At 31.6% G+C, this 27,513-nt stretch overlaps 1 protein-coding gene and 1 long non-coding RNA gene across 2 annotated transcripts; one reads left to right on the forward strand and one right to left on the reverse strand.

The window, feature by feature from the left end:
- Positions 1-27,281, forward strand: LOC130895189 (facilitated trehalose transporter Tret1-2 homolog). The gene is made up of 11 exons (XM_057802371.1): positions 1-281; positions 7,528-7,598; positions 11,043-11,063; positions 13,459-13,585; positions 14,797-14,953; positions 16,867-17,052; positions 17,149-17,247; positions 18,510-18,712; positions 18,803-19,018; positions 21,082-21,268; positions 25,486-27,281. Exons 2-11 carry the CDS (start codon positions 7,585-7,587, stop codon positions 25,947-25,949), a joined length of 1,674 nt encoding a protein of 557 aa, XP_057658354.1. The 5' UTR covers positions 1-281; positions 7,528-7,584; the 3' UTR covers positions 25,950-27,281.
- On the reverse strand, positions 24,076-24,425 carry LOC130895190 (uncharacterized). The gene is made up of 2 exons (XR_009059443.1): positions 24,234-24,425; positions 24,076-24,182 (listed from the first exon to the last, which is right to left on the reverse strand). It is a non-coding gene; the product is annotated as an uncharacterized LOC130895190 (long non-coding RNA).
- Positions 27,282-27,513: the final 232 nt, after the last annotated feature.

Here is a 27,513-nt window from a genome sequence, read left to right on the forward strand (position 1 = left end):
AGTAATAACAATGTTCAAACCAAATACGTACCCATTGAGCCCAATTTCCTACTTAATAGAACGTATTAATTTATAAAATCTTGATATTACCTTCTACACATTTTATAATCATTCCTATCGCATCGCGTTTGTTACCACATTTTAACAGCTGATCTGCTCGTCTTACTCGAAAGTTCAATAGTATGATTTGAGTGTTCGAGTTCAGCGGTTGTTTGTTTTTATGTTAAGTTTATGTGTGTACATAGTATCGTGTATAACTAAGTCTCTCTTTCATAAAAAAAGTAAGTGGGAATCTTTTTTTACTTGAGGTCAATTAAAGTATGTTATTACGTTCATTACATGATTGATAAATTTCTCTTTTACATGTCTTATATTTCTTTATCCATATACCTACATAGTGAACAGTGATATTTACACAATATTTTATGACATATCTGTTGTCTATCTTGGAGAAATGCGAAGATGGGTATTTTTTAAACCACAACAATAATTCATCATACCAAAAATGGAGTGAAAGACTCTATATTATAAATATTTAATGCTTAATTATTTTATTTGGATTCGGAAAAGGCAAATGTTTCTTCTATTATCTTCCATCAATTATATTACTATGAATACCTATTGATATACAGTTGAAGTTCACTTAAAATTTAATGTTACTGTTTCTCTTTTTCCTATTATGACGTTATAGAATGAGACCTACCTCTTTTTTTAATAATTATGGTATTTTTAAATCCTCCCTCGTATATTAGGTTTCTTATCAAATTCTTGTCGTTCTGATTCCGTTTAGCTTATTTATATTTTTCCTTAAATAATAATCTCTTCATTTGGTTTTCATATCGTAGCACCAATTGACGATGCTGTGGAGTTTGAACACTCGAATGATGATACTTTTTCAAAGAAGTGTTTTTCAGTGCTTGATGTTTCATCTGCTTTCATCTAAGTTTTATATTTTTCCAATCCGGTAGCGGTAGCGATCGAGAACATGTAGAGTGTTAGCTGTGAAGCCTTTTTTGGTTTCTGTCATTTCTGTATTTTCAACATAGATGCTATTTTGGTTGCTTCTATCAAACTAAACAATACTTTATTTTCAAAGAATTACGAGGTGGATAATTTATGCAGCTTCAATTCATTTTCCTCGTCTTCATAAATGATTTCAAGGAACACTAGCTATCACAAGAAAGAAATGTAACAATACTCCCTTATATATTTATGTCTTCAATTGTGTCATGGAATATATGTATAGTATTACAGAACGTAAATATGGTTAAAAACTGGTTTTGCAAATTTAGAAATAAAGAAGTTGCTTCATGGACTTGTTCAGTCGAATGTCATGTAACATATCTGACCTACATTAGATAAGATTTTTCGATACAGTGTATACTGAAACAATATTTCTACAATCGCCATTATTTATTTATCCGTCACTCTAACCAATCATTTAATTTGAAACTCCAACTTTTCACATTAACTTCTTTTTACCCTATGAAAATAAAACATCCATATTTTTTATTGTCATTTACCAATTACATGTACACGTCACTATTTGATAACGTAAGAAGATGATCGCAGAACTCTAATTATGTAAGATAAGCGTAGATACAGTCTAAGTCTACATATCTTTCACTAGTAGATTTGTGATAAGATATCTTACATCAATAACCCATCATCTACCATTTGTTTAACAGAAGTTAATTAGCTTCATAGCTTCATATTGTTACGAACTCGTCCACTAACGTGGACCAGGAAACCGGTCCTGTTCTATTATGATAATAGAACTTAAAGTTGCGGCGAGTACAATTCCCAGTAGGACCATTCACATAATATTTTTTATGTATGGCGGCAATTTATATTGTTTTTATAACTTATTTATAGTATGTTATGGCCGTTCTTCCAAAATCAATTTCTAAGAAGGCCTTTTTATTTGTTTATAGCAAATTAGAGATTAGGAAAATATCTCTAACAGCTGTGGTAATGAGTTAATAATCTGATGTCATCCCAAACACATCGAGATAGACAAGTGAACAGTGTGTTTAAGTAAATTATTATGTTAAGAATTAGATAACTGTTTGGTACTAAATCTTAGGGCATAGTGTATTTAATTGTGTATAAATAAATTAAGTAAGTAAGACCCGTGTGTATAAATTCACCCCACCGAATAACTTTTTGAATAAATAAGAAAAACATTGTAATATTCATTAAATATAATATAATATAATTTTCGTGAAATTACAGCGATAATTGCATTGCAAAAATCGAAAAATCCATTTCAGAAAAAGAAAAAAATCTATCCTTGGACTTGTACAGTACTTCACGTCTTTTTGTGATGAAAGGCGTTACGTTTTTAATGGAAACACTGGTGTTCCAAAACTGGTAGATATCTTTGAATTCTTGACGTTCAATATGAAAAAGTAAAGTCGATAGAAACTTGACTTTCCATCTGCCGTTGACGTTTGCTTTTACAAAATTAAAAACATCAAGACCATTCATAGCTGCCGTTTGACGTCGCCGTCTGCCGTTGGTGACTTTCAACGCAAACGAATTCTATCTTTTCCCGTCGGCCGTTCGTAGCAACTTTCGAAACAACTTTCACATCCGTTTGTGTTTGTCAAGTGATCTTGCTTAATGCTACTAATAAAGAAAACTATTTGTTATTATCCATAATATCTTCCATAAATAGCGGATCAAAAACACAAAAATATTATGAAAACAAAAAGCAGTAAACACGTCAAAAAAATAACAAATTTTTAGATTAACGGCAGCAACGTTAAATTTACGAATAGGGTCATTAACCGTCAAATCCGCGAACGGCAAACGGAAAGTCAAGTTTATGAATCGACCTCAAGTCTAATGTTAAATAGAATTACGAACAAATGTTTAAAAGTTTAGTACACCAATTCAGTAAAAATGCCCATGATATCCGACAATTTTCAATTTGTTGCTGTCTAATTTTAAATAACATTAATCACTTTAAATTCATCATAACGTACCATTGTTAGGACAAGAATTGAATTTTTAACAATAGAAATAAAAATGTAACCTCACTTATAATATCAAAAAAAAAGTTTACTTGGAGGTCACAAATGGAAGCTATTAAAATCATACTGGCACATGTTTTTGAAAAACAGGGCTACAGGATGTCCTAAGATAATTGAAAATTAAAAAAACTGGTTTAAGTGGCATTAACGTACTTTCCTAATAATGTATTAAAATGTATTATATTTGACAGCTTTGTCAACGATGTTGCATAATTTGTATTTTTTTCATTTATGACAAGAAAAAATTGAGTAAAAACTTTTTATTTTGAAAAATAAAATCAGTATTTGTTTTATAAACCATTCTTGAATACTAATTCTATAAAAAATTTTATGATTTAGTGTATTTTATTTACTCTTCTGTATACGCTTCAAATAATCACCTCTGTAATGAGATTCGATTTACGATAGGTTTGTAAGCTAAGCTCACGAACCGTTGAGCTAACGATGCTATTTTACATTTAAGCTCCGCACATACGTTCTGCTAAACCGGAATTGTATACTTGCACAGGTAATCTGGAGCGTGTTTGTCAGCTACTAATAAGTGTGCCAGGCCAAATGTATAGACGCTGCGACCTGTGTAAGTTTACCGGAGAATAGCCGAAATTCAATTCTTTTCTCCTGTGGAGGCGTATAGACCTATCTATGACCTGCGTGAGTCATTCTGGAAAGATGATACAAGTTTTTGGATAGCAAAAAAGCACCCACTCTATAGTCCCGATATTGCCACATGAGAATTTTTTGTTTCCCAGTGACGTAGACGAGGTCTGACGATTACCCACGCTGGAATCGTGGAGTAAAGTTTTCTGGAGACTATTGTGCAGGTCGATAATATAATTTTTAAATAGTTATTATTGTATCAAGGTACTAAAGTGAGTGTTATGAGGCTGAAGATTAGTTGCCGAAGCATTTAGTTTGATTATTCGTAATGTTGAAAGGTTGTAATCTGGTGGCACTGGCCTAGGCACTTGAAAGCGATTTCACTGCCCATTTAAAAAAATATTTGCTTGTTTTTTATTGATAAGATCCTGGTACATTTCATAATATCCAGGTCTTGCTTGGTACCCTCGGATATGATCTCTAGAACTTCACTTTCCGAACACATACTATAAAACAAATGAAGTAAATGAATTCATATGCCTCCTTGAAGGGGATGTTGGAAGGTAATGCTAAGTAATGCTAAGTTTGATCATTATCTGTCATTCAGCTTGTTTGCATTGCTTTATTTTGTTAGTGATCTTAAATTTGGTTTGTTACCGGAATAGAGCTTTAAATTCGCTAAAGTGAAGTGAAGGAAATAGATACTAGTTATTGTTAATTGCTTCGTTAACTTTATTATTGAAGAAAAGATACGTCTGTTACTTTGACTTTATAATAGTTGTTTCTTTTTTGTAAGGCCTTCACGTATCTAGATAATTATTCGGATTTCCTAATTAAACACACAACAATGTAGGTACAATATTTATTTCTCATTGCTAATTGACTACCTTGACAAACAAGAATGATAATGAGCAGCTTAGTTATTTATATCCCTGAAATGAAAACACTAATGACAAATCAATTTTTAACCGAGTATGTGATTTTTGAAACTTTCTGGTGTGTAAAAATAATTACTTTTTCATCAAAAGTCGATTTATAAACTGGATGTTCTTGCATCTGGGTATTCTATGGATGGAAAATTTCCAATTCTACTTATTCCAAAGAAGCAAAGAAATCAAGTAATTGATAGTCAGCAGTATCATGTGACCGATATAAACAATTTGATTGTTTCATTTTTGAACAGCACGAACGATTTGATAGCGAACAGCGTAGCAGCGGACTTTCTGAAAGCTTTTTTATTTTTATTGGGTGAAAGTAGAGTACAGTCCACCGAATTTTACACTTTTTTATTATGCAACATATTTATTTATTTAATACATAGTTAAGTTAGTACCGGGAAGGGACTATTGAGCATATAGGCGTTCTGATAGACTTGTTGTTCCCCATTTAAAACAACCAAAGGTCGATGTTCTTTGATGAGTTAATCAGGAACCTTGGCTTGAACCATTTAACATCACAAAGCAAGCTTTAAGGCCAAGAACTTCACACTCACCGATTATGGTCTGGATATTGTTCCTCCTCCATGCGACATTACGTGTCGTCCGTAATGACTACAGAATGGCGTCCTTGTCCGGTTAAAAGGCCAGTCACTAGTCGAATTTAGCGCCTGTTTAAGTGGAGATGTTAATTGGTAAGACAGGCAGAAGGCCCATGTATTTGTACCTTATCTTGTTTTACGCTAGGTGTTTTCATCCATCTCTAGAGCACATCGCTTAAGCCATTATGGCTGGCTGAGTAGATTGAGATTGATGTGTTTCTATGACGTCAATTAAGTATCGCACGTCCACATTTCATCACAGCGAATACTGTGCTTTGGAAGACGGTAGTATATCTCCCAAACATGAGAAATTCGCTTATTTTGAGGTGTCCTCCGCAGAAGTATGCTCCTGCCAAGCTATTCATCCTGGAGCCTCCATGTACCTAGATTATTTAGTATTCCAAGCCTAGAATATCCCACCAACCGTTCTTTATCTGCCCCGCTGTCCTTACGGTTCTAAATTGTACCGTTAGGTCCAAAGATAGAAGATGGATTTCAAGGGCACTAGTTGGGGTCGTACATATGATTCCTGTGATAATAAGACATGATGGATATGTATGTAAGAAGAGGTTCCACAATTGAAGTGTAAGTTTAGGTCTATAAAGACCTAAGATAATTCTGTTATCGAAGATAACGTGTACTAAAACTGTTGCAAACGCAAACCACTGATACAAGATGTAATTTTCGTTCATTCAAAAGTTCCTCCTAAAAGAGCTAGCACCATTTTATAGAGATGACCTTTTTCTGCTATAAATACTGTTGATGATTGAGGAACGTACTACTTTTTTTTATAAAAACAATTTTTTAATAATTAATTTCAATTCCAAACGACTGTGAGTATTAATCAAATTCAGAATTATTGGGGCGTTGACGGTTGAATTTGTAAATTCCTAGTTAACGGAAAGCTGGAAATATATACAGTAGTGTTTAGAACATTTTGTTCATAAGCTATTTCGGAGTGATATACTTCCAATTTATTTTGTAAACCTAATAGAATTCAAGTTACGTTACTTTATGAACGCACTGTATATGTCGAAGTTACTGTTATACTTATAGGTGTCAGGCGACGTCATTTCCATATTTTTGACATAGTAGATGTAGTTGCTCCTACTTGAGTCAGTGGCAGGCGACGAAGCTATGGTGTCGCTTGGCTGTCACCTTCTGTGAAATTGAATAGATTCAGGAGGTATCGCCCACGGTACCCCGCAACGTTTGCAATATATTTTTATCTCGGTGTAACTGGGTGTGCTTTTTAACAATGTCGAAACATGTGATTTCAAAAGACAAAACTTTTTGATAAACGATATTTGCAAAATGCTAATAATGCTGACTACAATGTTGTAATGAGTTTGTGACTGTTCATTGAACCATCGACGGAAAAGCTTGACTTAAGAGAAAAGTTGCAGAAAGAAGTCAACGATGCCTTTAGGACACAAGAATCTAAAACATCTTTCTGGGTTACTCAAAAGGAACCTACAAAAACCAAGTACCGGTATAGTATGAACTGACGCGCTAACGGGTACCATATTCAATGGTCGTAAAATGACATAATTCCATATTTCTATAATTATACTTATTAGCTGGGTTTGAGCATTAGTATGTTATTTGTTCGCTGTTTTTTTATAGGTACGTAGTTAAGGCTTATGTTTATTTTTCTTGACAGGTAATCCTTTTTTTATATGATAAAAATAACCTCTTTTGAGAACAGATTGGCAGGTTCTTCTTCGCTCTAGATTTTTCTCGATTCTTGGTAAAATGGAATCAAATTTTCCAACAGTCATCTGCATAAAAAAACCTTTCAGAGCGCCTTCTGAGTTCTCGATAGAGATTACGAAATTTCCCACATTCATGAAATACTTCGTTAATAGGTTTAAATATATACTCTTTTTTCTCTTTTTTTCCTCCATTGCCATTTAATACTAAAATTATTCGACGCGTTAAAAACGGCATCCTGATAAACACTACCCTCAATTGGTAAATATTAGGGGTCATAAGCAGTGGCTATCGCTTTACTATATAATGACATCAACGCCCGTCGCCTACAGCTTGTCGTCTGTTGTCCGCCACTTGTCGCCTGATGCGTATAACGGCAGCCCTAGATTTTCCATCTTTGTAATATCTTGAAAAAATTTTATGTACCATATTTAACATTTGTTTAAAAATTTTTTTTTAATTCCTTACATAATTAATTACCCAGGAAATTCAATTTAAATTTTATACTGTTAAAAGAATGTCTAATAAATATTTAAGTAACTTAAATCAAATAAATATTATGAAAAGATAGGAATTTATTACTTATAATTTTATTTAAAATAAATTACGTAGATGTTAAGCGGATTATTTTCTCTGTTTCAGGTTAAAACGTGCCAATCTTACCTTCTAAATGCTGTGATAATAAATTAAGATTTCATTATGGATCCGATAAGGTAAATATTAAATACACATATATAGTACTAGAAGTATATACTGTTAATTCTTTAACAATGTCTAGTTATTATATAAGTTTCAACTTTGTGCCAATGAAAGTAATGGAAAATAGAGCCGACAAATATTAATTGTAGTAGTAGTAGTAAGAGGGAATTTACGTAAGAGTGCTTGAAAAAGTTACTTTAATCCGAAAAAAAAAATATTTTTCCACATAATCTTTTTTTATTTCTATTCATGTTGTTCAGTGAATCTTCTCAATTTTTTTCCAAATACGCACCACCCTTGAAAGATTTGTACCAAAAATTATGTAATCAGCATAATAACGGTCACTTATTATTGCCTCTTTTTAATACGCTTCACCTATATGTGGGTTTATGAGCTTGTTTGTTTATTTGTAACTCTTCTTTGCGCCAAGAGTAAGTGGCTTATTTTAATAAAAATTTCGTTCGACAGAGGAATCGAACCTCCGATCTCCGTGTTGGAAATTAAGCTCTTCGACAACCTTGACAACTACAACTTGACGGCTCGATAGAAGTTTCGACGAGATGTATTGCATATAAGCAGCGCAGCTATTATGCACGGGTGGTAACAATTATATAAATATAGTTAAAAAAAACAAAAAGCACGCTTTTAAAGCTCATAAAATTAAAAAGTTGCAAATAATTTTTAAAATAATCTTAAAACAATAACGAATGAAAAATACTAGTATTATTGTGAAAAAAACGTAGGGCGCTTTGTCCCATATTTCTGGTACACTGAGCGCCCGGGGTTTTTCCACAATAATACTAGTATTTTTCATTCATTTTGAAAATTATTTTTTAATTTAGTTTGATGTATTTTACGAACGTGTTTTCTAGCTTTTAAAAACTATATTTATTCTCAATTAATAAAGATCACCCCTTTGGAATTCCAAAAGTCTGCATCCATTATCTTATGAGCCAAAAAATAATATTTAGTTCGAAGAAGCCAAAAGACAAGCTCTTAGCAATAATCAACCTAAAAAGGAGAAAACAATTGACGAATGAGAGTAAAATTACTTATGAGAAAATTAATGTCACAATGATAAATTTGTGACATTTTTAAACTAACTTTACATTTTTTAACCGATATATATGAGTCTGCTTCCCAGTCTGGGGACTGTCGGAATGATTCTTTCGATTACTGTCTGAAAGACTAGAATTGTGAGATACTTGCAGAATGAAACCAGATCACTCTGCTTTTGATTGATTTTGTGCGATTGGACGATGATGTACTAGGTACTATCAGAAAAACTCATAGATGATGACATTATTTCCGAATTCTTACAAAAATATTTTGAGATGCCAAATATAAATAAATGTGACATATTTTAGTAAATTTATACTTTAAATTATTGAATTTTGAAGCCATGAATTCTGTTTTCCGTCGACCACTATAAATTATGACATATTCCATTGCAAACAACGGAAAAAAAACGAACGGCATAACCGTATGAAATGAAATTTGAGAAAACTGATCGGCCAACGACTGCTGTGTTTTTATTTTGCACATATATCGATGATTACCGATATCTGCTTTTCCACACAATGGCGTATTATTTTTTCCACACTTAAAGTGTTTTGCCGAATGACATTTTAAATTTCACTTTTGAACCATTGGCAAGTGATAAATTATAGAATTTTCTGTGATTTAAAATATAGTAATTTATATATTGAATGATGAGAAATATTAGTTCATTGCAGTAGAATTTTGGTAACTTGCAAAAGGATCGATTCCCGCGATGACGAATACGACTAGAAGAACCTAACTCTCTCCGAAATTAAAGAAAGAGCCACACAAATCAGTAAAAATTTATTGTCACCGATGTTAACGATATGAACATGTATACAGACAATTCATTGACTGGCAAATGTAAAACCAAGTGAAATACTTTTCTGATAATATGTTAATAACATATTTTGGTGAGCTCTGTATCAAATACAAATCCAGTACCCCGTGGTCCATATATTCTATACTTCGTGGAGCGCTGGTAGTAAAACATGATGTTAACTATGCTATTCATTTAATTACGTAGCAAAAAATCCAACGTCCTAACAGGTGATGACAACATTAAAAGAATCTTTTGAAGCAGCATCTGATGAATTCTATTCTTCTAACTAAAATTTACATTTTTATACCACCCTAATTTTGAAAATTTGTGGATGTATACGGAAAAGTGAACTTTACAATGTTAAACTTGGTGATATCAAAGATGTTAACTCGGCAATAATCGGGAAGATTCCTTTTACTAAAATTAAAAAACCTCAACAATTCGTTATTACTAACAATATATGATTTGTAAAAAATATAGCAATCTACGACCTATAGGAATGACTGATAAAGATGAAAGATTCTATGTCAACTATCAAAAAGGAAAGAAATCAATTTGTAGGCATCAATAGATTGGTTCAAGACATCCCTAAATTTTTTAAGCTACCAAACCCAGAAACTTACATTCTTATAGAAAAACATTAGCAATAATTGACGCAAACAAAAGTGGTGATCTTCTGCCTCTGCAAGGCTATGGTGGATGGCAATCCACCGTAACTGCTGAAGGTTATATGAACGATTCGATCAGTAAGAAGATAGAAATCTTTAAACATATTGTAGAAGCTGTAAGATCTTATGTATTTTTCCCTACCCAACTGACGCCATTTTGTGAAACGACACTTACTGCACCGTCTGATACACATAAAATTAAAAATTTTATATCAACTGAGGAACATAAAATGTACAACAACTGTCTGCAAGCACCAATTTCTTTTCAAAACTGTACTAACTTCATCATAACTTGAAATAAAAAATAAATATCAACTGCTTTTTTCTTTGGTTATCGAAAAAATATCGCGTTGAAAATTCGATTTCACACTCAATTGCTTAAACTCGTGTAAAATTTTTCTTTTCCAACAATTGTTATACAATATACTTATTTTATTCTGATAACAATGACAGTTACCTTAGTGAATAAAAATCCTACTTTAAGAGTTTAAAACATATATTGATCATATGGATTGAAATTTTTATACATATCATTGGAGGTACGTAAATACAGGGTGTTTCTAAATTTATGTGACAAAATTCAGGAGGTGATTTGTTCGTATGAAATTGAGATGGGTAATAATCTATTGAAACGTCAAATTTGTTATTTTAGCATTGTTAGCCACCTAAATGTACTATTTTAACTCTGCCGGAGTAGCTATAATGACTACGAAAAGCGATAAATATACTATTTGAAATAACAAAGTTCGTTATTTTTTTCGGAAAAAGGAAAGACCTGACAACAATGTAAATAACTCACTCTGTATGTTGCACTTCTACTCACTTTTGTAAGTGCAGGATGTAGTTTATTTATTCTTATCAGCTATATAATTGAAATATCAACTTTTAGTTGTTTTATGTTATTAATAAAAAACTTTATTTTTCAGTGTTAGCTGCTTAACATTAAAGTAAGTACTTATTTTATAAATATCAACACTATCTAATTTTTCATTTACTGAACAAAGTGCCAGAATTAATTATCAACTTGTTTGCCACACAAGATTAATTAGTTAAATTATAATTCTACGACTTCCAATCATTATTGGTAGAAATAATTGCGTTGGTCATATACATAAAAAAAAATAAACAAACGTAAAAAATGAAATACCTGTTAAAAAAATTAATATACGTTGAAAGTATGTTTTTGTGTATTACCAAATTTCACTTGTATGCATGCTTCCTCTTGACCATCATTATCGTATTGTTTTCTGTAAACATGCATGTTAAAATATTGTGTGACCATAGTTAAAACCTATTATTATCAATTATTTCATTTGCAAATCATCTGGTAAATTGTATAAAGAGGGGCAATAAACAATCTTTAATGTCTAAGACCGTATATACACTCCCATTCGAGTGCTAGACTGAAGATTTCTATTTCTAAACAAAACGGATTCGGGCTCCATTTTCGTCAAATTATTTGTTTTCGCGTTACCCTATATACTCTGTGTATACTCCAATTAGAACATTGTTTCCTTTGATTAGTTCATTTAGTTTCTAGACAATCCATAAGCAACTGCCTCTTGATTATTTGTGAGTTTATTGCTCTTTTGGCGACTTCACTGTTAGATAGAATTGATAGATTTTTATCTGGAATATGCTAGGATTGTATCGTGATTCCAATTATTTTAATGTCCCAGCAAATATATCAGGTCATCCATTTACCGATTTTATCGAGGTGGTACTGTAGACATCTAGATGCAGTTGCAGCGTTTTTGTGTGAAGTTAGATTCGCTGGCTAAGGTAATACCGTCTATTGTAGAGATATCAGCTGTGTCAAGCAGATACAAAATAGGTTCTAGCACTGTGCCTTGAGGTATCCCAGATTTTATCGGTACCAAATGTGTCTGATTCCGTATATTTCATTTGAAAGTGTTTTTCTGTTAAGACCTTAGTACTTCACGAAAGGGTTATGGTAACCTTATTTGGCATGTTGGTTTTGGAAGCCAAATAAGTGGTTGGGGATGAGGTTTCTTTCATGGTTTTAGTCTCCGAATAAATAACTTAATGAACACTTTAGATAGAATGGGATCAATATAATTCGATACAAATTAGATCTTTCCCAGGCTACTTTCCACTGGGAGGGGAATAACCAAGCTCAGCATGGTATTAAATATCATCATTTTTAGTCTAATACCTTCTATTGGAAGTTTCTTCAGAACGCTGCCTGTGATCAGGTCATACCCAGGTGTTTTCCTAGGATTTATTTCATGTCAGCCCATTTTTGTTGCCTTTCAGAAGAAGTATTTTGATTCTTCAGAGACTAAAATATTACACGTGAGCCATCTCTTTCTAAGCTCCTTTTCTCTTCTATCAGTTTTCTTTTGTGACTGGTACAGCTGATTTGATGTATCAAGCGTTGTCGTTCACCCTGTACTTTAAATTAATGCCATGAAGTGTTCCACCACTTTATCTACATCTTCATTGACTTTTAAAGGTATATTTGGATTAATCTTATGATCAACTTTAAAGAGAAAGGTATTCTACTTTGCTAGTTTAACAATATTTGAGTACTAAAAAATTTACTAGTACAGGCGAATGGTTTGAGGATGGGTCCAAAAAGGATTTAATCATTTTGGGAATTAAAAATATGATGAGAAAGGCCTAACAATTCCTGATAACTTTCTGGATCTTTTGAGGAAATTCTTAACAAGTGAAGCTTTGTACTTTTTTGGGAAAATCGAGTCTTTCTTTTGAGGAATTTCTCGGAATTTGATGTTCTTTCTGAATTTCTCTGAGAAATTTAAGGAATTTTTTTAAATTTCACCAATTTCCTAGCATTTTCAGGAAATTCAATTGGTTTGAAATGAATTTACGTTGAAAAGCATTTAAAAAACATTGATTTGAAAATATCATTACTGAGATGTCGATGGATATAATCTTGTAGGGGATTTCTAAAATTCTCCATTACATCACGGATCATCTTCTGAGATATTCTTCATGTTTCCTATCCTTTAGTTTCTCAAGAGTACGAGGCAGTTCTTAGAAAACTTGCTCTTTAAGTAGATTCATAAGAAAAAGTCACATATGGAGACGCCGGATGAACAGGCGGATCAAGCATTGCTTCCGTTCCAGTATTTCATCCAATTTAGCAAAACTTCATTGCGGAGATTTAATGCTCACATGGGCCGAATGGCTTGTGGCTTCATCTTGCTGAAATAAGGTTTCATCATTCAGTCCATGTTCTCGAATTTTCTAAGTTGCGCCTTCTATTTACAGCAACAGCTTGCCCGTTTTGGTTCTAGAAATAATGGATCTATAGTTATTTCAAAATCTTATGATATCTTTGATTTTTAATTTCAGTGGCGAAGAGAACGCAAAAGCCATAGAAGCTGAACAAAAACGGGATGCGAAATTTGAACAAGTTATTGGTAGTTGTAAATCACTTAGTAGATATGAAGGAAAAACATTTAAAACCGTATTACCGCAGGTAAGCAACTTAATATTACTAATCCGAGTAGATGATTATTGAAGATATTTTTATCAAAAACATAACTCTAACCTTGAAAAATTATATTTTTACTTATCTGTTTCTTTCCATATTGCTACAGTTTCCTAGAAATTCGAAAAAGCAAAACTTATAAAATGAAAACAAATATTTTATACAGTGCAAATTGTATATACTATGAAAGCGTGTAAATAGAGATTTAAATTTAACAAGGGAGCGAACTGTTGGGATAAATTGCTCTTAGTCAAGTTTTACAAAGTATATGTGTAACGGCAAAACAGATTCGACAAAGGCTGAAGCTGGAAATGAAAGAATAACTTTACAAACCGTGAGAAATGTTTTAAGAAATGCTGTAATTAGAAACAAAGTAGCTGAAACTGCTCCTCAACTGATCAGGGAACACCTTACAGTTAGGTTAAGCTTCGCACGAGAACATGCAAACTGGAATGTCCAAAATTGGGGTAATGTACTTTTAATGGAAGAGTCCGGGAAATACCTGTTACTAAAAGATGTGGTGAGATATGCAAGTGCAAGTGGAGTGGAATATTTTCAAGGGCTCATAAATAAGTGGTACTGTTTTTAGAGCCGCATTTGTTCTTTATGCATGTGAGGGGCAATTTTTAGAGAATGGTGAGATCCATTGCTAACCTTCAACAACTGCAAGACTGCATATGGACCAAATTACGTCGAGGAATTGATCAGAAGGCGTTTTTCTTGATGTGATTAGAGCTCGATGAGGCAACACGTTGATAAATTTAGTTTATTCAGTTCAGAAATCATGGTGATGTAATACTTTTTTGGAGGAGTGTATAATGTTTATTGTAATTTAAATGGTTGTGAGAACAAGTGACGTGAGGTTATGGAGTAACATAGTAATTATGTTATAACTTGTTACAATAATAATTGTGGATTTGTTTATGTAAATTTCCGTTGTTGGTAAAAATAATAATTTTCATTATCTAATTAATCGAAAAATATTTCGTAAACAATTGCTTGGTATTTCAAAGAAAAAATTAAATGTATCCATTTCAAAAGATTTATCTTTCTTACATCGAAATTTTCCAAATAAATTGCATAAGATATTTTGAAAGAAAAATTAGATAAAATATAAAGACCCAGACAGGCATATTACTTATGGCTTAAAAACACTCCAGTTCCACAGTCATTTATGAATATATGTTTATTCCCCATAGGTAACCGCTACACTTATGGCTGTATCTTTACATGTTGCAGTAGGACTATCTATGTCATTTTCTGGTATTTTGATACCTGCGTTGGATAAAGTTCGTCTAAATGGAACAGACGACGATGGAAATCTTTATGCAACCGAAGCGGAATCTGCATGGATAGGTAATTTTTTAAGAAATTATGATTTCCTCTCACACTTCAGTAAAAATAAATGTCACACAAACTATTTAATTATATTGAATTATTTTGACGCATTGGCCGGCGTAATTACAATGACATTTTAAACTTTTCGAATAAATTTCTCTCGATCTGTAGTTTCTCTGACATTGGTTCAATATTCTGACTCTTCCTTTCTTATTTATCTTTGAATCCGTTTGCCTAATTTGTAAGTACGCTTATTCAGAAAGATCGTTGCACGGCTATCCACTAAGGAACGCGGAGCTCGACCTTTACCTACCTACTACACGTTCCGAATTAGTTAAGGGCTCAATATTTTACAATGCAAAAAAGTGCACAATCACTTGCTAATTAAAATCAAATAGATATCATCTTTTCCCTCATTTTGCAATAATTTGGGGGCATATTTACTGGAAAGTCCCTTCTTCACTGTAAAAGATTCATTCGTTTTGTGTGAACTCTTTATTTTTGGTTAGTTTGCCATATGTTATTAAGAGCTCGGTATAACAAAAATAACTATGATTGAACAAGGTTGTGGAATTTCTTACTTATGAAAGGTATGATAACTCATTATCTTGGGGGACTTCCTTAAAATAAATGTAGTGAAACTAGTATTTCTCTGCTAAGTAGATCTAATAAATTACTAGAACAGGTTAGATAATTTTTGAAATAAAAGAAAATAGTTGTAGGATGGAACCCATTAAAAAAGGAAGATAGTATAACAAAAATGAAAATAATTTACGAGTGATCAGTGGTTGGGAAGTGAAAGGAGAGTTTTTAACGGTTGAAAACGGTTCATCTTAATTTTTATCAAATGATCCAAAATTTATGTGAATAGTTCAAATAAGCAAGTTTTCGATTTTCTATTTTTATCTTAAAAAGGTAATTTTTTTCACGAAATTCGGCGAAAACGTGGGGTGAATTAATGAACACTGTTTTTTACTCACGCAATTTATTTAAACACTAACACATTTATATAATAAACTTATTACTACTTGTATAATAACTTTTCTAGTTTATTAAAATTCACTGGTTACTTTTCTATTTCGGTCTGTTCACTATGACTATCTATTATAAATTAACTAACTCCACTATTAAACAAACTCGTTTATATATCCAAAACGGAGCTCTCAAAAATTCTAGAAAATTAACAAACAAAACAAGAAATTAGTTAAAAGAATAATGTATATAAATCGCCTGCTATGATGAAAACATATATAAAAACAAACCTCAAACCGCTTACGTCAAATTTTAGAGCTTTATTATAAACGCATAGGACCCGCTTCACGACCCATATCGTGAGCTTGTTCGTAACAATATTTTGATCTAATATAGTGAAAGCAACCTAATTTTCTCTAGAAAATATTCACGTTAAAATGCTCTGCTTCATTCAACAAATCGGTGAACTTTTTGTTACTTGAAATCTGTACTTTTTGATGGTTTGAAAAATATACATTACTATAGTAAGTTTTCTCAGAAAAGGCACAAACTCGCGAATGCGATTTTTTTATCTATTTTACCCTTAAAAACTAGGTAAAAGCATTTACTGGTTTCCATCTAGTTTCTTACTTGTAAGTATTGAAAGTGGCATGGGGGAGAAGTAAAGTTCACTTTTCCTGTACCTCAAAGTTAACATCGGCTAACAGGATCAAAAGACTTTTTAGACTAACGAATTAGAATATTTTATGTTATTTCTGGATATCTCCAGTTTTGGTTCCTCAGACTTCTTATCTGATATGGTTATGAACTCCATCATCATCATCAATTATATCTACCCTTTTGACTTTCTAACGTGTCGCTTGTATGAAAATTTAATTCTAATTATAAGCAACCATTGCTAGGTAGTGTGAATCAATACAGTATTTTAATTAACAATAATTTTATCTTTTATTTTTCAGCTAGCCTAGTAGTCATTGCTGTTCCCTTCGGTTCCATGACATCAGGATTTTTAGCAGATATTTGGGGCAGATTGTGGACAGTAAAAGTTTCTGTTATACCTTTTGTGTTAGGTTGGTGTCTAATAGCAACTGCGCAGAGTATTCCACAAATTTTGATTGGAAGGTTTTTAACGGGATTTGCTACACGTAAGTTTCTTTATATTGATTGTCAATAGCAAATGATTATTATCGAGATTTTAGTTTTTTTGTACATTTTTTAATGATAATAACCTATTGTTTTAGCTTGGTCTAGTATTCCAGCTACAGTTTATGTATCTGAAATTGCTAGAGCTGACATGAGGGGATCCTTAATTGTAACAGCACCTACTCTAACATCTGCTGGTAGGTTCCAGTTTTTTGGAGAGTACAAATATTCTCTTATAGTTTGTTTTGTTACTATTCAATATATCTTCAAATAATGATTAGAATAAGAACTTTTTTAGTTTGGGTTACATTATTGCCGTTTTCGTGATAATTCCTAATACTAAATAAAAAAACATAATCTAGTTTGGCATTGTTGAAAGAATTTGTATGATCGGTTAATTATTTTATAGTACGAAGTTTGCCTGAAAAGTTTCCGACCTCAACTTAAACATGTTTATACTTATCAATAAAGAAATATATTTGTGCAGGCGTTCAGAGATTTTTACTAAAATTTCAGTCATTTTGGATGCTTAAAAGACACAGAAACGAAGTAAAGAGTCGAGCACTTAGTGCTACAAACAAAGGTAATCAGAAAGGAAATGTGAAAAACCATTACAATTATTAACAAATTGATATGCTTGCTCCAGATTTTCGTGAGGCACCTCCTTAAGGCGCTCGACATGTGCCTTTGTCGAGTACAGGCGACATAGGCCAAACACCCTCTCGATTTATTCAGTTGTCCGCTATGTCTACTACAATTAATTGATATGATCCCACATGTCGTTCATTTTGTTTTTATCTTTGTGATAAGAATTATAAATGATTTATTTTGTTTTTTATAATTCCATAAATTGGTGCACAAATCGCAATTCCATTTCAAAATGATAAAATTGTTATGTTATATTACTAAAGTAGATGGTTTTTTTTCCTTCTAAAGCACAGTATCATTGTTTAAATACATTCATTTTATACTTTTTTCTCCGAAACTCTCATTCAAAATATACGCGAGGAGTGAAACTGTTCTGCCAAAAATTTGACCAGCAAGAGATGTTCTTCATATTGATTCTATTCTGATTTAAAATCTGTAATAAATGTGTTATTCAGCCCAACTTGTGAAGAACAAAATGATTATTCTAATTATACAATTCTAGTATATTTGTCAATTACAATTAAAGTTGAAACTTCTATAACCAACCCTGGATTCGCTACTACTTGCTGTTGGACATTTGAAACTCGAATTCTGTACTTTGTTTAGTTAATAATCACATTAATTAAGAATCAGATTCGTCGAAATTTCATCAGATGACGTTAAAAAATATTTAAAAGTTTACATCAAAAAAGATTTCTGAAAACGAGTTCATTTCTAAAAAAGTAGTTAAAGAAGCAAATTTAGATTATCATTAATGAAGTTTCACACAACTCATTCATTAATACTATAACTTTTATGTTTTATTTTCAAGGTATGCTCATTCTTTACTTAAAGGGTTGGTTTTTGCATTGGAGAACTGTGGCTTGGTTATGTAATGCCTACGTTTTACTACCGGTGCTGTTGGTTTTCTTGATACCGGAAAGCCCGCCATGGTTAATCTCAAAAGGAAGAATCGATGAGGCAGCTAAAAGTTTACGATGGTTCAATAGATATCAACCTCAACCGGATAATAGGGTTCGTAAAGATTCATCATAAACAGAAAGTTTTTGACTGTAATAATTTGAAGAAAATAATTCAGAAATTACAATCCTTTATTGTTTTTAGAACGAATCAATGGCGGAATTACAATTGCAAGCTCTTCAAGCTGAGCATCAGAAACAGTTAGAAAGTCAAGCAACTAATTTAGGATTACTGGGAGTAATTAAAGAATTTATGAAACCAACCGCATACAAACCTCTAATCTTGCTTACTGGTCTTTTTGTTTTTCAAATGTTCTCCGGAATCTACATCACATTGTTTTACTCTGTAACCTTTTTTGAAGTAAGTTCATATTAAATTTACACGTATATCTGCTTCCAACAGATTATGGCGAAGTGAATGTAAAAATTTCTTTGAGTGAACTAGTTCAGCATAAAAAATGCGTCTGTATTCGTAGTCAGAAGACACGCGTTCTGTTTCAATCCAATATTTTTGAAATCAAAATTTGTTTGAGTAACAAGTCCTCAAGTTACATAATCTCCGTGGTCGTCATCGTCGACTAATCTCTTCACATCTAATTCTGATTGAATCAATAAATTTCTAGTTTTACCTCAAGTGTACTTTTTGTGAACGAGAGAAAAGAGATTCATTGGGTGGGATGAAAAAAATTTTTTTATGGTGACGAAAGTTAGTTGTTCCCGATATAGAGTTGCTCTACTGCAGTGCTGGGGCTGTGGTTTTTGTTGGTGTTTGCACTGTTGAAAAAGAAAAAAACCAAAGACCAGTGTTGGGTTTCCTGTTGGGATTCCTGTCGGGTTTGAGAATATCATATGTGATTTTTTGTTTTTTTTTATCATTTTTTTGTTGTTTTTTTTTATCATTTTTTTGTTGTTTTTTTTATTAGGAGAAAGGGTGATTGGTGGCGGGCGAGTACAGCTGCGGCTGCATTATTCCCTATCGTCAGCCATTTGACTGGTGAACCGGTTCGCCAGGTTACAGGAAAACCGCAGAAAACCTGCCACACCGACGATCGAAGAAGTGTGAGAGTGGAGTTTCTTCTAATGGATATTGGAGAATTGTCTAAGTTAAAGTAGATCTCGTATGCTGTTGCTAGCCGAAGGGGGCGGATAGGGGAGTTATCTCTTGAGTGTTGGGGCGAGGAGCCGTCTATTGCACTGCACCCACCGTTATATCCTGATAAAAAATATTGACGCATTAGTTTTTAGAAATTATGGACGTACCTAAACAAAACCATTTGAATGCTACAATTTTTTCTGGCAGATCTACTCGTAGAATAACTGATTTATTATATGCACACGGCTAACAATGGAAACTGTTGTTTAACCTTATTAATAGTAATGAAATAAAACTAGTGATTGTAAATATCCAATTTATTTTTAGTTTATAACGGGATTCGATTAATTAAAACAACTAAAACATTATTCCATATTGTTGTCACACCTACTTGATACATCCACTTACCACAGTACTGACAATTTACATAGAAAAGGTGAATGCCAACCTAATTTTAGATTTATAACAACAAAAACACTATTTTATGAGGGGCTATGAGATATTCATCCGTCGGTAGTCATTAAAAAGACCCATACCTTCACCTCTTTTTTTATAACAGATACAACCCACACATTTTGAATGGGTATTATGTAAATTCCACCACTCTATTAAAAAACCTGGAACCCTTGGTAATATCCATACTGAACACTCTGTTTTCACTCATACTAGACGCTCACTAACACATTGTCTGACGTGCGTTTTGATAACAAAGTTGTCGCCTTTGGAATCTAAAGCTTACATTCAGTTTCTGCTGTTCAGTATAAAGATTCTTTCCATTTTATTTCAAAAATTAATACGATATCGGTATTAATATAATGGAATAATTATTGTTATCACTTTTCATATCGAATTCATTGTTAGAAGTGATGTTTTGATATTTGTATCTAATTTAAGTGAGTAGTTTATTCTTGAGCTACCTCATATTTCGTTATACCAATATGTAGCTTGTAATCTGCTTTTCTCGGATTTACTGCAGAAACTTATCCCCGCCTCTAATTTCTGACCGTATTCCTAGATTTCCACATTAAATTGGTTTAAAAATTTTAATATTATGTCAACAAAATCATCGAAAGCTTCTATTTATAAATCTTTTGATCCGTTTTCACGCAAAACTAATTTTTTTCTGGTGAATTATTCAACTTTCTATTATCAAAATTGATGGCGATTTTGCTTTTATTTATTACAAATCACAGAAACATAAAATTCAATTTGATCATTTTATAACTTAAAGGCATGATTTTATGTGTATATCTAATTTCAAAATTCTTAAAAACATTTCTATAATGATATATTAACCCATTGAGACTTAAATTTTTGTTTCCACATTTCAGGCAGTCGGTACCAAAGTTAACCCTTATTTAGCATCAACATTAATTTGTCTAATTCGAATGATAATGGCGTTTTCGAATTCCTATTTACTTAAGACATTCAAGAGACGCACACTTTTGATGATGAGTGGATTTGGTATGTCTATATGTATGGTTTTTTCCGGACTTTCAACATATTGGATTAAGACTGGTAAATATAAAAATGGGATATAATTTACGTCTCATTAAATAATAGATCAAAACTTCATAACGCATTATACTTTGAATTTAATCAATAAAAAATGAGAATGCAAATTAAGTGACTTTATACTTTAAATATGGTAGGCTTCAAAACCGCTTTATTTTTCCTTTTATGAAGAATAGTTCATTAACATTAATGCCAATACTAACTGTGTAAATATCACTTTTGTGGTTCGAAGTCACCGAAAAATGTCGCTGAGTCATTAGTACAATAATTTGCAATACCGAGGATTCTTTCAAATACAGATTTTCACATTTTTTAAGTATATCATATGTTGTTATTTCTTCACATACACATTCCAATTGTTTATTCGAAATATATAAATAGTTCATAGCTTTTAAATCATTTTCATCTCAGAGACTTCTTTATCATTTACCATTTTCGCTAGCATCTCAACTTTATCACATTTTTATATTTTAAACATAACACGCTTCTTTCACATTTCATAGTCGTCTCCATAAAAACGCTGGTGTAGCTAGGTCACCGGTTTTTGCCATTACCATATCACACGTGCTTTTCTTCGAACACTGGATACTGTCTAGTAATTTTAATTAAACGGAATAACGGAGCTCTGTTACCATGTTAAAGTACGCGGTTAATCAAACCATCACTAGTAATAAAATGCTTTATTGATTGTTAATAAGAATAACAAAATATACATCTGTTCAGTTTTCCCAACTCTGAAAAATCAATCTCAATCAATCAATAACCCCTAAATCTTCACAATTACTAGGGATTCTCCCTAAAGAAATATTATTATATATCAAATAAATAATTAAATATTTTTTAAATAAATAATATAATAAAAATAATAAAATATCATTAAACAAATTACAAATTTCAAACAATCAAGAAATAATTTTATTCTACAATATCATTTTTTAAATTCTTTGTTAATAACTCTAAGTAACAAATTATATTCTCCAGATTCTGATATTTTTAAATTATACATATTGTCATTAAATCATTTCCTATACCATTACACCTTTATTTTGCTTAATTTGAAATAAAAAAGAAATAAATATTTGAAGTTATAGAAATCCCTAAAAATTTTAACACAGAATATTTTACATAGAACATAGAACTTGTTAAGCTGGGCCAGATTAAGATTTATAAGGCCCGGGGCTAAAATAATAACGGCCCCCTTAAGGAATTCGGAAACACGGAAAAATTAAAAAAATAATATCTATACGTTAGATTTGTGGTATCAACACATTAAAAGAAACATAGTGTTTTCCAAATGATGGGGCCCTGTTATTAAGGTACAAGTCGTGCGCATGAGCTCTTCCACACATATAAGAGATCATACGCTCTCCACACAACGATAGATATGTGTTTAATTATAAATGTAATACTTTTCACAGCTCTATCTAGTATTACTTCATGTTTATTTGTAGTTGGTTCATGTGTGCACTTTTATTTGTATGATAAAAATAATGGAATTCATTAACAAAATGCATGCTGTCATAAAGCTAATGGAAAACTGAGACAAGCGGAATGATACAATCTTCCAAAATGCAGTTTTGATAATTTTGACACATAGTAAAAGTTCCTTATTACAATAATGACCTATGAAAATTAAAAACAATTCATAACATTTGAACACCAACAATAACATTATGTGGTCGTGACAGTTGTAATTTGATAATAATTTTTTTTTGTTACAATTTGAAAATTTCCAATATTTAACATTGTACTACATAGATAATAATATAATAAAATATTTATATTGAAATTCTTTGTAGATTATGGAAGCTTTTCAAAAACCTCTTTGTAATTTAAAACAACATTAAGATGAAATGATTTAGAGTGTTTATAACTGCTTCAAATTTTGATCCAAATGTTTTTCTTTGGTCATCAACAATATTTCTTATAAATGAAATATAGAATTGAAATTATTCATATTCACAATTTATTTAACGTTCTCTGTATTCATTTAATGTCATTCATAATCAGGGTACATATGCGATTTGAAGTGAATCATGTTCAAAGCTGGTATTAAATTGACTTTATACAGTTTTGTTGTCTGAACTCTTCCTTTTTCCGGAAAAATAATGAACTTTGTTATTTCAAATGGGTCACCCTACATATATTGTGTGTTTTTAGAAATCCTTAAGAAATACCGATTATTTTTCATGTAAAATTCTCTATACCTAAATGCCATAATTTCGGAGATATAACTACAGTTACAGTATCTCCACCAAAGTTACAATAAATATTGTAGATTTAGATGGCTATCATTGAATATACTCGTTTAATTTGAATATTCTTTAATAATTTATGTACTAATACAAATCTCGTAACAAGGTTTAGTGTTAGTAAGTTAGTAAAATGTTTAACGAAACTGGCGCAGTAAAATATTTATCCACATTATGACGCAAAAAACCTACAACAACTGAAGACAAATCTTTAAATGTTTGTGTCATGTTAGTAGATCCACATTTTTAAAGTAGAAAAATTACGAATTTTAGACAACATACAGTAAGGGCGATTACAGCAGACGCTCAAAATGTCGTCCATTTACTTCAATACAACAAGCCATGCGATTATTAAAACTTTGCAATACATTTTACAACATCCCCGACTGCTCTTCCTCGTCTTATTATCTCTATGGTAATCCTACCTTTTAATTCCTGAATATTGGCAGACTTTGTTTTATAAACGATATCTTTCAAGTGATCCCACAAGAAATAGTCTAAAGGATTCAAGTTCGGTGATTACGGGAGCCATTCGATAAAACTACGTCTTCCAATCCATTTTCTGGGTAACACATTATTTAGGTATTGCCTCACCACACACGCCTAGTGAGGTAAGGAACCATCTTGTTGTAGCCAAATATTGTCGTTTGGGATATTGTTACTGTCTGAAAATTTTTAATAATGAAGTTTTTTTAAATGTAATTGAAAATACTTACTTGGATTTGGAAACATCCGAGCCAACTCAGGTATAATACTATTTTCCAACAAATCTAAATACGCCGGACCATTTAAGTTACCCTCAAAGAGACCAATTATTTTGTCGCCTGTTATTCCAGTTCATACATTCAGTTTTGGGATATTGGGTGTGGGATTCATGCATCCAACGAGGATTGTTACGTGACCAGTATCTACAATTATGCCGATTTACGTTTCCATTAATACAAAAAGAGGCCTCATCGCAAAACATAACTTTACTTAGAAAATTTGGATCGTTACATTTTTCCTTCATTATCTCTATCAAAATCGTCATCTGACAACTCTTGAACCAACTTTACTTTATATGGATGGAATTTATTATTACGTAAAATTTTCATTGCCTATGTTTGCGAAATATCAAGTTCCCTAGATATTTGTATAGTAACTCAAGTGTGGATTGTCTTTTAACATGACACAAACATCTAAAAATTTGTTTTCAGTTGATGCAGTTTTTCTGCGCCCTGATTTGTATAAATCTTTTACTGAACTAGTTTCGTTAAACTTTTTTACCAATTTTCTGACAGTAGATCTTGTTGGAAGTTGGGATAGGATATAAATTATTAAGGTATTTATCGTTGACTTCTATGCCTATCACCATATCATAAAATCATTAAAATATCAATTCGTTCTTTTCAATAAACTTCAACAATAATAATTTACTGAAACGTCAAATTTGTTATTGTAGCAGTGATAGCCACCTAAATGTATTTATTTAATTTCTGCGGAGATTTCAAATTTAGCTATAACTCTGAAAATATGGCATTTAGGAATAGGGAACAAGATGAAAAATAATTTCTTAAGGATTTCGAAAAGCGAAAAATATACAGGGTGATTCATTTGAAATAACAAAGTTCATTATTTTTACGGAAAAAGGAAAGATCTGACCCTTGTACACAAAAAATCCTACAAGCCGTTTCCGAGATAATTGAGGCGTTCCATACATAACTCACTCTGTATTTTCCAAATCACTAGAATTAGACTATATCGATAAATATAGATCTATGAACTTTTTGGTGCAGAAACAGATATCATGCTAATGTTAGTTCTCTTTTATACTGTAATTAATTTCTTACAAAAATGTAAATTATTAACTATCTTTTTAAGATTATTAATATTGAAAACTCAAACTGTATAAAGAAGGATTAAAAAACCTGCTAAAAATTAAGAAATAAGTGATAATATCCCCCTATTGAATATGTATTTTTATTTCAGGTACTTCTAATCAAACGTTTTTACCAGTTATGTTCATGCTACTTTACATCTTCACATCGATAGGCATGCTATGCATTCCTTGGACAATGATGTGTGAGCTATTCCCTCTTGAAATTCGTGGCGTAGCGAACAGTCTTGCTTACAGTATCGGCAACTTGATCATATTTGCTTCTGTTCAAAGTTTTTATGGATTGCTTTCAATTTTCCAAGGATACGCAGGCATTCAATGGTTCTTCGCAGTTATTTCCATTCTTGGCAGCATATACGCTTACATATTTCTACCAGAAACTCACAATAAGAAGTTAACAGAAATTTCCGCTTATTTTGAAGATAATTTCATTTATATTTTATCGAAAAACAAAAAACCAAAACAAAAGAAATATTCTACCAAGAATAGATTTGGTAAAAAAACTATTGTAAAAACTGTTGAAAATGGTCAAGATGAAAAGTTACTTCAATTGTAGAAAAAAATATAACTTATTCTTTTCCAATGGTACCTCGTAATAGAAGCAATAAGTATATCGTTTACTCAAATAAAAATATCACACTATTTAGTGAACTTTTTCTGTGAATTACGTTATAATATTTATTTATTTATGAAAATTTCCAAGAAATAATATATATTCATAACAATATACAAAAATATACAGCATTGTGGACAGTGGTCTTTTTTAATAGTTTCATATACATTGTCCTGTCCATCCTGTCCTGTCACATAGAAAGGTCACAAATAAGAAAAAAAAATGATTATTTTTCGATATATTCTCCCTTTATATTCACACATTTTTCAGATCGTCTTATTAAGGGCAAGTTTCTTCATGTTCTAATAAAGTGCCAAAGAATAAATGTTTACTGTTTCTTCACTCTCTTGATCTAACCTAACTAATAAGTATTTGTCACTTTATTATGTATTTAACAAATAATCTACTGTTGGTATATATAGCAATCGTCCATGTATTGAATAAGGAAAGAAATAAAAAAAGAAAATTTAAACTGACATAGATTCAGCCACTAAGCTTTGGAAATCGATAATGCCAGCTGACAGATTCACCAAATAGATAAAGTTAGAATTAAAATGGTTAATACAAATATACTAAAATCTGATTGGTAATTTTGAGAAGAGTTGTGGACAATTCTGGTATCTATACTCTTACAAAGGATATTTTAATGGTAATTGTATGAAAGACTTGCTCAGAGACATACAAAAGTTTTGTGACCTATCTGAAAATTGCTTGAACTATTAAACAGTGATACTATGTTCAGAATAAAATGTTACAAGGAAATTGGACGTGAAATTTAGCTGAAAGATATAGCTCAAAAACGATTAAACGAATATTAACTCGAAAATTTCAAATAATGATTATGATTACAACCATTCTTATTCTTAAGGCTGTTAATGTTGTAAACATGCCATTGATGCCTAATTTCTTGACGATTCAAATAAACAAAAATGTAACATGACTTCTATATCGTTATACTTTATGCCTGGAAGTATTGAAACCCTTTAACCAGACCTCCCAGATGGTTCCTCCAACATCCAGAATTAACTCCCTCCATGAGTATATAAATGAATCGATATAATCATTCGAGGAAATTTCCAGAAATTGCAGATATCTGATAAAAATTATATTACAAGGGAAGAATTTTAATATGTGAATTATTTGGAAGGACTAATATAATTATTTGAAAAATAATGAATGCATTTGCGTGATATTTTTTGAATGTATATAACTATTTATTTTTATAGGTTTGCAGTGTTTTGTAAAATATTGATTAAATAAATATATTTCTTAATATCCAAAGTTTTTTATTATTGTGTCCTATAAGATACTATCTAAATAATAGTTATTTGTATGCTTAGGCCGCGAAATACCTTTTTATCAAATAGCAAAGCAGCAAAATGACAAGTCTTGTAGATCCCTGGTAGTGGGGTTGTAGATGGTAAAGATGAAGCAATTAACTATCAAGTCCATTCAATCACTCCTGAAGCCTAACAAAAAGTCTACTGTGCAGAGTAATTAAAAACAT

Source organism: Diorhabda carinulata, chromosome 6 (genome assembly GCF_026250575.1).
Source record: "Diorhabda carinulata isolate Delta chromosome 6, icDioCari1.1, whole genome shotgun sequence".
In the NCBI taxonomy this organism is placed as follows: domain Eukaryota; kingdom Metazoa; phylum Arthropoda; class Insecta; order Coleoptera; family Chrysomelidae; genus Diorhabda; species Diorhabda carinulata.